At 41.6% G+C, this 12,249-nt stretch overlaps 1 protein-coding gene across 2 annotated transcripts in view; it reads left to right on the top strand.

The window, feature by feature from the left end:
• The window catches only part of DIP2B (disco interacting protein 2 homolog B), a 209,474-nt gene that overhangs the window by 182,640 nt on the left and 14,585 nt on the right, over positions 1-12,249 (top strand). For both annotated transcript variants that reach the window (XM_045554932.1, XM_045554933.1), the window contains exons 24-28: positions 2,733-2,842; positions 2,981-3,061; positions 6,070-6,193; positions 8,540-8,661; positions 10,217-10,328. In XM_045554932.1, the coding sequence (XP_045410888.1) occupies positions 2,733-2,842; positions 2,981-3,061; positions 6,070-6,193; positions 8,540-8,661; positions 10,217-10,328 (549 nt within the window). The remainder of the gene's footprint in view (positions 1-2,732; positions 2,843-2,980; positions 3,062-6,069; positions 6,194-8,539; positions 8,662-10,216; positions 10,329-12,249) is intronic.

Genomic DNA, 12,249 nt, shown 5'->3' with positions numbered 1-12,249 from the left:
TACACAATCAGATACACTCGAAGTCCCTGCCTGTATAAAAGGCTGTCTCCAACATTATATATCTAACTTAAGCAGCTTCTTAGGAAGGAATGTTGCATATTATACTTAAAATCACAGTATACACTTTGTAGACTAAAATTATTCAGCAGTCAGTATGTTGGAATACTTTTATCTTTTTTTGAGTTCTTTATTTGATTTTTAAATTTTTAAAACTTTTCATTTTGAAATAATTTCACACTTACAAAAAAGTTGCCAAGTGGTACAAAGAATTCCTTTATATCCTTTACCCAGCTTCCCCAAATATTTATCCTTTTAAAAGTGATTATCAGCTACGGGGAGGTGGTTCATACCCATAATCCCAGCACTTGGGAAGATCGAGGTGTGAGGATAACTTGAGGCCAAGAATTTGAGACCAGCCTAGGCAATATAGCGAGATTCTGTCTCTACAAAAAAAAAAAGTGATTATGTGACTTAAATGATTTTGTTTCATCTGTTTCAGTATATTCGGGATCAACTGATTTTGGTAGAAGATATTTAATATTAATCTAGTGTAACATCAGCATTGTTCAAAACCCAGCTGACAATAAGTTTTGTCATCTTTTTGCCATCTTCTTAGTTCCATAAGGTGGGGTCTTAATCTTTAAGTGACCATCAAGAAAGCTGTACAGCACCTGTAGCAATTTTTTCTTGAGAGAGGATGGCTCTCCCTACTTATTTGGAAGTGTCAAACCTATAGAAAAGTTGGAAGAATAGTACAGTGAGCAGCAGTCATGTATCTTCCCTTAGATTCACCAATTGCTGATATTTTTTCCCTGAGCTCTTTTGTTTGTTTGTTTGTTTTGAGACAGAGTCTCATTCTGTTTCCCGGGCTAGAGTGCCATGGCGTCAGCCTAGCTCACAGCAACCTCAAACTCCTGGGCTCAAGCAATCCTCCTGCCTCAGCCTCCTGAGTACCTGGGACTACAGGCATACACCACCATGCCCAGCTAATTTTTTCTATATATTTTTGGTTGTCCAGATAATTTCTTTCTATATTTTGTAGAGATGGGGTCTTGTTCTTGCTCAGGCTGGTCTCGAACTCCTGAGCTCAAACAATCCACCTGCCTCGGCCTCCCAGAGTGCTAGGATTACAAGCATGAGCCACTGCGCCCGGCCCACTGAGCTCTTTTAAAGCATATTGCAGGCCGACCGCGGTGGCTCACGCCTGTAATCCTAGCACTCTGGGAGGCCGAGGCAGGTGGATCACTCGAGGTCAGGAGTTTGAGACCAGCCTAAGCCAGAGCAAGACCCCGTCTCTACTAAGAAAAATAGAAAGAAATTATCTGGCCAACTAAAAATATACATAGAAAAAAAAAATTAGCCGGGCATGGTGGCGCATGCCTGTAGTACCAGCTACTCGGGAGGCTGAGGCAGGAGGATCGCCTAAGCCCAGGAGTTTGAGGTTGCTGTGAGCTAGGCTGATGCCACGGCACTCACTCTAGCCCGGGCAACAGAGCGAGATTCTGTCTCAAAAAAAAAAAAAAAAAAAAAAGCGTATTGCAGACATCATGGCACCTTACCCCAAAGTATTTCAGATGTGTATTTCTAAAGAACAAAAACATTTTCTTAAAATTTTCCTAATCAACCACAATGCTATTATCCTGTTAAGAAATATAACTTATACAATGCTATCATCTAATAATAAACAGTCCATTTGCAGATTTTTCTACTTGTTTATTGTAGCTGATTTTTAAAAAGTCCATTATCTAATCAAGATCATGAATTGCATTTGGCTGCCATGTCCTTTAATTTAGAAGCTCCCAGCCAGGTGCCGTGGCTCACGCCTATAATCCTAGCACTCTGGGAGGCCGAGGAGGGTGGATCGCTCAAGGTCAGGAGTTCAAGACCAGCCTGAGCAAGAGCGAGACCCCGTCTCTACTAAAAATAGAAAGAAATGATCTGGCCAACTAAAATATATATGTAGAAAATATTAGCTGGGCATGGTGGCGCATGCCTGTAGTCCCAGCTACCCAGGAGGCTGAGGCAGTAGGATCACTTAAGCCTAGGAGTTTGAGGTTGCTGTGAGCTAGGCTGATGCCACGGCACTCACTCTAGCCTGGGCAACAAAGCGAGACTCTGTCTCAAAAAAAAAAAAAAGAAGCTCCCAACCTAATTTTGTCTCGAAGATATGGATGATATTAAAGAGTCCAGGCCAGTTATTTTGTAGAATGTCCCACAATCTGGATTTCATTACTCACTTTTAATAGAGCACTTTCTGATATTCCTGATAAACTCACTCTCAATCCTCATAGATGGCTCATTTCTTTCCAGAGCAGATATTTATTACTGTTAAGCCCCTTTTAGAGGTGGATCATAATTGGAGCAGATGAAATTATTTATAGTAGGAACCAGTGCAATCAGCTCTCACTTCCTCAGAGTGAAAACTTCCTGTATACCCAAGCTATGGTAGCCTACCTGCTCCTCTCCATCCCCAACCCCGCTCTCATGTGGTCCTGTTTTGTTTTTTTTTCTAGCACTTCCCACTACCTAAGTTTATGTATTTGTATATGTACTATTGATTGCCTTTCTCCACTAGACTACAAACTCTGTTCTGTTTGCTGCTGTGTTCCCAGTGCCTAGAAGAATGCTCCATCAGTATTGTTGAATAATATTTGAGCCAGTCTGGAAATGCTTTGGGGATACATAGCTTGAATTGCCATCTCCAGAGAGTTGGTTTTTGCCTTTGTTTATAGGTGTAGGCCCTGCTTCCGTGATGGTTGGGAATCTGGTTGCTGGAAAGCGCATAGCACAAGCTGCTGGAAGGGATCTGGGGCAAATTGAAGAGAATGATTTGGTGAGGAAGGTAAGTGTTCCAGAATTGTTGACTTACAAACAAGTCAAGGGCAGAACTTATACTTCAGGTAGCAGATGGGGCGGGATGCATTATATAACTTTTTAAAAGTTGCTGACCCTGAGTGTTTTTTCTGCTTTATGATTTCAGCACCAGTTTCTGGCGGAGATTTTACAGTGGCGAGCCCAGGCAACTCCTGACCATGTACTCTTCATGCTGTTAAATGCCAAGGTATTAAAAACTCACTTGTATGTCTAATCAGCTCAATGCTGTGGGAGTGTTTTAGACATTCTTGATCTCTTTCATCAGAAAATTTCCATTGCCACCTCTGAGGAAGGAGTTACTGCTTTCTCTTTGTTTGGACATGTGAGGATAAACTATGTAATCACTATAAGGTTGCACTGAGACCTCCAGGAGTGTTACTTAATGCTGTTTTTTCTTATGTTACAATCAAATCTTCTTTATTTGGTTCTAATAGGAGCAGTGGGGCCAAGAATGCAATTATTATAGATATACAAATGTGTAGAATGCATTGTCACAAAGTTTTTTACCTAGTGGACTTTTAATTCTTTGATTTCTGCCGGGAAGAAAATGACTTAGACCAACATTTTAAAAACCTAAGTTATTTTTAGTGCATACTTAAATGATCTATTGCTAACAGATAAAAAGCAAATTGAAAATTACACAGGAGTGTATTTAACTACTGGTTTCTAATGGTTGGTTCACTGTAACATTGTATTTTTTAAGGTACGCATTCTGTGGGAGTCTGCTGAGTTTTGTTTTAACGGCTGAGTCACAGGCTCAAAGTGCTGTGATGATGTGTATAGCAGTATTTCTCGCCAGCAAGGATAAGACTGGGAGGGCCTGTGGAACCTCATGGAGGACTTATCTGAGTTGCCCCCATCTGCTCTAATCCCCTTAGAATCTGATTTTTTTAAAGAATTTATACAGTGATAGAACTTAATAAGAGGAATGTGCTTTGCATCTTAGTGAAAAGTCATTAAGACCTGTAAGAACCACTGCTTTAATGATAGAAAACTTTGGGACTTCCTTGCTCCACCTCTACATGAAGTGGGCTTCTCTTAAGCCCATGGATTCGTTAAAGTCCTTACATTTCATTAAGCAATGTCAATCCAGCTCAATTCCCCACTCACTCCCAGGCTTGGCCATGGTTAAAGTTATGGTGCTGTGACATCCATACCCCAGATATTTGTTCAGGAGCAGGAGGCCGGGCTGGCGGATTGTTTGAGCTCAGGAGTTCGAGACCAGCCTGAGAAAGAGCGAGACCCCGTCACTACTAAAAAAAATAGAAAGAAATTAGCTGGACAACTAAAAATATATAGAATTAATGTTAATACTATACAGCTTCTCACAGATGACATAGTATGATACCATTTTTGTTTTATTTTTTTAAAAGTGTTGCAGCCAGGTGCGGTGGCTCGCATCTGTAATCCTGGCACTTTGGGAGGTGGAGGCGGAGGTGGAGGTGGGAGGATTGTTTGAGGCCAAGAGTTCGAGACCAGCCTGAGCAAGAGCCAAGACCCTGTCTCTACAAAAAATAGAAACATTAGCTGGGCATGGTGGCGCACGCCTGTAGTACCAGCTACTCGGGAGGCTGAGGCAGGAGGATCGCTTGAGCCCAGGAGTTTGAGGTTGCTGTGAGCTAGGCTGATGCAATGGCACTCTAGCCCGGGCAACAGAGCGAGACTCTGTCTCAAAAACAAGTTATTTTTTTAAAAAAATAGCTCATTAAAACTTGTGTTTATTGGGACATCTTTATGAGTTTAAAATTATTGAGGTAGTGTGGTATTGGCACGATAGACAAAGAACAACCATCTGCAGTATGATTTGGCACTGTCCTGTAAAGTGAAGATTGGCAACCCAGTGGCCCAGAAATTTCATTTGTAGGTCTTTACTCTAGCAAAACTCATATATTTAAGCACCAGGATACATGTACAAGAATGACAGTGTCCATTAGCAGTAGAATGGATGAATAAATTGTTGCATGTTCATAGAATGAAATACTATACATCAACAAACACAGATGAGCTACACCTACACGTAGCAGCATAGATGAACTCTTAATGTCGAATGAAAGAAACAAGCACAAAAGAATATATACTTTATCATTCCATTTGTGTAAAACTTAAAAATCTCATGGGTGGTAAAATTACAAAGAAAAAGAAATCAGTGGTAACATAAAAATGTCCAGATGGTGGTTACTTATGGAATGATGGAGAAGGCTGTGAGTGGGGGGGGCCTATGGATGCTTTGGAGCCACTAGAGAAGGTTTTTTTTTTATGTTATGCTAGTTCTTACATAGACGCTTGCTTTATAATTTTTCATTAAGATACATAGATATTTTATGCACTTTGCCTTATATGTGTTGTATTTTACAAAGGAAAGGGGTTCAAACAAGGCCCAGCTCAGGGAACTTTATGGAGACTCACAGGAGAAATTATTCTCAGGATCAGGAATAGTTGGCTGTCTTCTTATCTCCTAATCGTTATTATTAGCTACTGGGCTCTGATTCATTACTACTGTTTTTGTTCATATCTTTACTGTTAGAAAATTCAGAGCCAAATTTGTGTTATATGCATACCAAATGTATATGATCACATGGCCAGTATTTACTGTCCTGACCTCACTCCTGCTCTCATGCTAGTTGTTTTTTTTTTTTTTTTTTTTTTGGAAACAGTCTTGCTCTGACATCCTGGCTACAATGCAGCGATATCATCATAGCTCACTGTAGCCTCAAACTCCGGGGCTCAAGTGATCTTCCTCCCTCAGCCTCCTGGGTAGCTGGAACTACAGGCATGCGCCACCACGCCCAGCTAAGTTTTCTATTTTTTGTAGAGACTGGGTCCATCTCTTGGTCAGACTCGTCTTGAAATCCTGAGCTCAAGCAATCCTCCTGCCTCAGCCTCCCAGAGTGCTAGGATTCTAGGCGTGAGCCACTGCACCAGGCCTCTACCTTAACAAAAACTATAAATTTAAATATTTTTGATTTAAATGAATGTTACTATTCCCTAAGTACCTTAATTCCCTAAATATTAAAAAAGAAAAGGAATCCCACACTTGTATTTTGATGCTAGAGGAATTTTCACTAGAATTGATAACTTGCTAAGGATAATCTGCCAAGGCACAAGCCTTTCAGGTGTGATGTCGAATTGCCTGTGCTTATTACTATTTATTTCTTTGCTGAGCTTTGACCCACTTATCCTTTCTCTTGTTTAAAGGGAACTACTGTGTGCACAGCCAGCTGCCTTCAGCTTCATAAGCGAGCAGAGAGGATTGCATCAGTTCTTGGTGAAAAGGGACATCTAAATGCAGGAGACAATGTGGTGTTGCTCTATCCACCTGGTAAGTGTTGGATTTATAGACTGGACTTCAAGCTCCATTACTAGAGTACAACCTGTAAGAGAACAGGAACCTTGTGGGCTGTGTACTTCCAACACTGAGAGCACTTTGCTCATAGGCTAAGGTGGGAACCAAGCCTTACCCCTCAAGTTGTGCAGTACAGTGGCTCTGCTGGGACTATGTCTATTTTATTTACTTTTATATTTCTATTATCAGTTTCTGGCACATAAAAGGCACTCAGTAAACATTGAATAAATGAAGACTTCAGCTACCTGACTTTCGGAAACCCTCAAAGCAGATACTTTGTTTCTAAGAGCATTCAGGAATGGGAGCGTTTCTTGCAGTTTCCAAAAGAACATTGTGCATGAACTCTGTTGACTTAACATTTTTCATTTCATGATTGATGTTTAATATTTCTCTGGCATTGCTGCTTTCATCTTTCATGTTCTAATTTATTTATTTTTAAATCAACACTTACATTAATGAGGTATTTCGTGTTATTTTTCTCATACTCAGTATTTTTTCTTTTTTGAGACTAGGTCTTACTATGTTACCCAGGCTAGTCTCAAACTCCTGGGCTCAAGGGATACTCCCACCTCGGCCTCCCGAGGACCTGGGACTACAGGGCACACCACAGTGCCTTGCCCATGTTCTAATTTAATTCAACAACCTTCCCTTCATAGTAAGAGGGACTCAGAATTATTTGGGGACAGTTTGGTGAAAAGATTCAAAATTTTATGAGACATGTTTGAGTTGTCCCTTCCTTTACTCCTTCTGTCATCTAACCCTGCGGTCCCCAACTCCCAGGCCACGGACTACTACTGGTCTGTGACCTGTTAGGAACCAGGCCACAGGAAGTGAGCGGTAGGTGAGTGAAGCTTCATCTATATTTACAGCTGCTCCCCACCACTTGCACACTATGTAACCTCCACCTCCGGTCAGATCAGCAGTGGCATTAGACTCTCATAGGAACATGAACCCTACTGTAAACTGTGCATGCGAGGGATCTAGGTTGCACACTCCTTTTGAGAATCTAATGCCTGATCTGAGGTGGAGCTGAGGCAGTGATGCTAGCCCTGGGGAGTGGCTGCAAATACAGATTATCATTAGCAGAGAGGTTTGACTGCACAATAAATATAATGTGCTTGAATCATCCCAAAACCATCCCCCAGCCCCCCACCCATACCCACCCTGGTCCATGGAAAAATTGTCTTCCATGAAACCCGACTCTGGGGCCAAAAAGGCTGGGAACCACTGATATAACCCACTCATACATCCAGCCTTCCTCGGTCTTTTATCCGCCTTACTTCATTAATTTTATTCCCTTTAATTTTCCTCTACTCTTATTTCTCTTTTTTTTTTTTTGAGACAGAGTCTCGCTTTGTCGCCCGGGCTAGAGTGAGTGCCGTGGCATCAGCCTAGCTCACAGCAACCTCAAACTCCTGGGCTCAAGCGGTCCTACTGCCTCAGCCTCCCGAGTAGCTGGGACTACAGGCATGCACCACCATGCCCGGCTAATTTTTTCTATATAGATTTTTAGCTGTCCAAATCATTTCTTTCTATTTTTGGTAGAGACGGGGTCTCGCTCTTGCTCAGGCTGGTCTCAAACTCCTAACCTTGAGCGATCCACCCGCCTCGGCCTCCCAGAGTGCTAGGATTACAGGCGTGAGCCACCGCGCCCGGCCTACTCTTATTTCTTCACTGTGAAATAAGACTACTCCATAATTCTTAATATGCTGTTTTATTTACGTGGATACTAGGATTTCTTAGAAGATCATCTCGTATGAGAATCCCTCTTACCACATTCCCATGAGAATGTCTTGCACCTCACATTTAATGACATGGTGGTAGACCAGCACACTCCTGAGGAGGCCTCTCCCCCTAAAGTTTTCTTCATATAGAGTCATGCTTTGCCTCCCTAAAACTTGTACCCACTGACATCTAAGAACTGTAATTGCTTTTCATATTCTTCTAAATATTTAAAGAAAGCTCAGGCGTTCCTCATCACTTATTTTTTCTTTATTTTCCTTGTTAACCATCCCTGATTTCTGCACTTTTCTTCTAAGTAATACTAAGTAATATCTTCTTCAGGCTACTTCTAATTTCCTTCCTTGTTATTCTTGGTTTCTCTATATTCTTTTAAATTGTTCTATATGCTTCCTTCTTCACTTTCATTTCCTTCTTAATTTTTAAAATTTCTTTAGCTTGTGTCTCTGTTAAATTATGGTTTGAATAACCCACCTAGCACATGATTTAATAAACTGGCTTTGGAAAGTCTGCCTGTTAGTTTCTCAGTGGTACTAGGTAATGCTGTGGCTCTCCTGACAAGCAGGGTCCCCTGTCTTGCAGGCATTGAGTTAATTGCCGCCTTCTATGGCTGCCTATATGCGGGGTGCATACCAGTGACCGTCCGACCTCCTCACGCTCAGAACCTTACTGCCACGTTACCCACTGTGCGTATGATTGTCGATGTAAGTACCAGCTATATCTTGCCTTGTCCTCATCTCATAAATTCCAGATTCAGACAACTAAAGATGCTCACTAATTTTCCAGTTTTGTTGAGTCAGGAAGTCAAATTTGTCTCCTGAAAACCACCTCCTTTTCCTTAATGTGGCCAGTGCAACCATCTTTATTCAGTGAAGAAACTAGGGGAAAGTGGTTACAGGTGAGCTAGAGCCACGATTCCCAACCCCCTAAGCCACAGCCTGGTACTGGTCTGTCGCCTGTTGGGGACCAGGCCGAGCATCACTGCCTGAGCCCTGCACCCCACCTTCCATGGAAAAATTGTCTTCCATGAAACTTAGGAACTGGGCTGCACAACAGGAGGTGAGCAGCGGGCGAGCGAGAGAAGCTTCATCTATATTTACAGCTGCTCCCCATCGCTCGCATCACCACCTGAGCTCCGCCTTCTCCCCTGCCCCCAATCCGTGGAAAAATTGTCTTCCATGAAACTGGTGCCAAAAAGGTTGGGAACCGCTGAGCTAGAGCATTTCATGCATTTATCATGAACATGAAGGAGATGTTGTGGTCCTTAGTAATTCTTCATAGAATATCTTTTTCCCCCCCTTCTTAAAACATGCCATCTGTCTGATATTTTTTCTGCACAGTAACCAAGATGATATTATGTGCCAAACTCTGAATTCTCCTCAGTGTCAGGTCACTTTTGTTTCAGTTAATTTTGTGAATTTACTGGTATAGCATTAAAAGGTATCTAAACCTTGCTCTGGAGGTGATAGAATTTTTTACAGGATCTGAGAATTGAAGAAAATAAATAAGTGTGTGTTGCCTCATATCCTAATGACTTTAAAACAAAGGGCAGCCTTGGCCAGTATACTGATAGATTACAAAATTCCAATTTACGTAACATTTGCTTGAGCCCACAGCATAAAAGCCATATTCACCATAGATGATTTTATTGCAAAGTTTAATTCAGCAAAGTGCCCTTGTTAGGTTCTATAAAGTGGGCCAGAAAAGCAGGGAGGGGGGTTTCTTTCTGTTGTCACAGTTTGTGGGCAAAGTAGGTCACTTTGCATTTCTGTGTGTATCCGGGCAGGAGGACTTAGTTTCTGTGAGAGCTTGTATCCACACCAGGGCTCCTCAGATTCAGTGTGTGTTTTAGGTCTAGTAAGTCTCACCATTCACTAGACTATTGTAAACACTAACTCCTTCAAACATGATTATCTGATTCCTCTCATTCCTTGGGCACTACGTAATCCATGTCTTTATTTTATTGTGGTCTCCGTGAAGTCATAGGATTGTGGAACCCGTACTGAGATTATAACTGTGAAATATTCGAGAATTACTGTTGTAAATGATAACTTGTATTGTGAACAAGTCCATCATTCTGAGATAATTAAGTGTTACACATTTCCAGAAGGAAAAATGCAAGAGAAAACAACAACCTCCTTTCTGCTATATGTGTTCTTTGAAAAACTGATACTACCCTGTCCAGTATGGTGTGTGAGCCTGTGGTGCTGCATCAGGGCTAAGCCTCCTGGTGCTTATTGCTGTCCATTTGTTTTCTAGGTCAGCAAAGCAGCCTGTATTCTCACCACTCAGACCCTAATGAGGCTACTGAGATCTCGAGAGGCAGCAGCAGCTGTGGATGTGAAAACCTGGCCAACCATCATTGACACAGGTGAAAGGAAATTGCTCTCGAGCTGTTTAGGGAGCAAGAACATGCACTATCTGAGATTCCCTAGATTCCCGTGCAAAATGTGTTTACCCTGCTTTTATGTCACAACACATTCTGCTTGCTAAGACAGAGGCAAAGCCTACCATCAGTCAAGCTTATGCTACCACAGGAGTGGACACTGTGTCAGCCAGGTGCAAAGAACCAGATCACAACACTCTAAGAACCCTTTAAATAAAAAGTGTCTCGCTGTTAGCTTGGTATCATCTAAAGGCAGTTAGGTTTTCGTGCTCCGTGTGACCATGTACATGTAGGGCCAAATAAAATATTGAAATGATCTGATTTTTCAGTTCTAGATGTGATACCGCTGAAACAACATTGGACTAGGAGTCAGAAGACCTGGGTTCTAGTTTGAGCTTCATTACTCATTGTCTGTATAACTTTGTATGAGATTACCCTTTCCTAAGCTACTGCCTACCCCTACCACATTTTTTTTTTTTTTTAAGAGATGAGGTTTTGCTCTGTTGCTCAGGCTGGAATGCAGTGGTGCAGTCACAGCTCACTGCAGCCTTGAACTCCCAGGCTCAAGTGATCTTCCTGAGTAGCTGGGACTACAGGTGTACGCCACCAGCCCACCTAAAAGTTTTTTCTTTTTTTTTGAGACAGCATCTTGCTATGTTGCCCAGGCTGGTCTGGAACTGCTGGCCTCAGGCAATCCTCCTGCCTCAGCCTCCCGAGTAACTGAGATTACAGGCACAAACCACTGCACCATATTTATTGAGAACATCAAATACAATATAATATGAAAATACTGTACTTTGAAAACCACAAAGTGCATGAGTTTTAGATGATATTTATATTAAAGAAGTGGGGTGAGACACAGGGCTATCTGGAGGATCCATGACAAAGAGAAGAGTGTGGGTTTTGGAGTTAAGCAGAGGAGTTTAAATCCTGGCATATCTGCCACTCTGAGCATCCTTACTAACCCAGGCAAAACTGTTGGTAAAATGGGGGTTGAATATAAAGAGTAAACCACGTAATGTAATCATAATGATAGCTTCTAACTGTTATTGAGTCCTAATGATGTCAGTCATTTAACCTGTGTCACCTAATTTTATCCTTACAACAGCCCTAATAAATAGATGCCATTTTTATCCTCATTTTGCAGATTAGAAAACTGAGGCACAGGGAAGTCAAATAAGCAGCAGAAGTGAAACTCAAACTCAGTCAGATAGGCTCCATTCTTGGCCTCTTACCCATTCATTTCCTCCCGACCTTTTTTTCCACTAAGTACTATTTAGTATCCACCTCAGCAACATTTGTGTGGATTTAAATGCAGGGATGGCACGTATTTGTAGTTATTGTGTGCCTGGTGCTAAATAGATATTTTTATATTTGTTACTTAAGGACAGAAGCACAGTCACAGATAATGTATAAACAAAGGGATCGTGTTAGTGTTAATGGTGCCAGTAGATCTACTTTGGTTAATGGACTCAATCACATTTCAGCACCTGAAATGTGGGCTGTGGTAAAGACAATAGGAAAGTTTCTTTAGGCACATAAGTATCATATGAGTGACCCTGCCCTACACAAAGGTAGGTGGGAGGTGATACAGAAAGTCTTTGGTTTGACCAGAAATGAGTACCCAATGACAAGGAGATTTAAAGCTCAGAGTTAGAATTGCTTCTTGATCCAGAAAGCCAATGGAGCCATTGAAGAGGCATGGTTGGGTGAGAGAAATCCTGGACATCCTGGGTTTTAACAAACTTACAAAACAAATTTGGGGGGAAGGGAGAGGTATTATAAATGAATGAAAGAAAATAACTCCCAGTTCTGGATTACCATTCTTAAAAATCTGCCAGGTTAACTTAGAGAAAAACTTTCCAACTTTTACAGCCACCCATGATTAACATAATACATACTGAAT

The sequence above is a fragment of the Lemur catta genome, chromosome 6, assembly GCF_020740605.2.
Source record: "Lemur catta isolate mLemCat1 chromosome 6, mLemCat1.pri, whole genome shotgun sequence".
Lineage (NCBI taxonomy): Eukaryota > Metazoa > Chordata > Mammalia > Primates > Lemuridae > Lemur > Lemur catta.
Note: the sequence above shows the minus strand (reverse complement) of the source record. Positions and strands in the feature narration are given on the sequence as shown.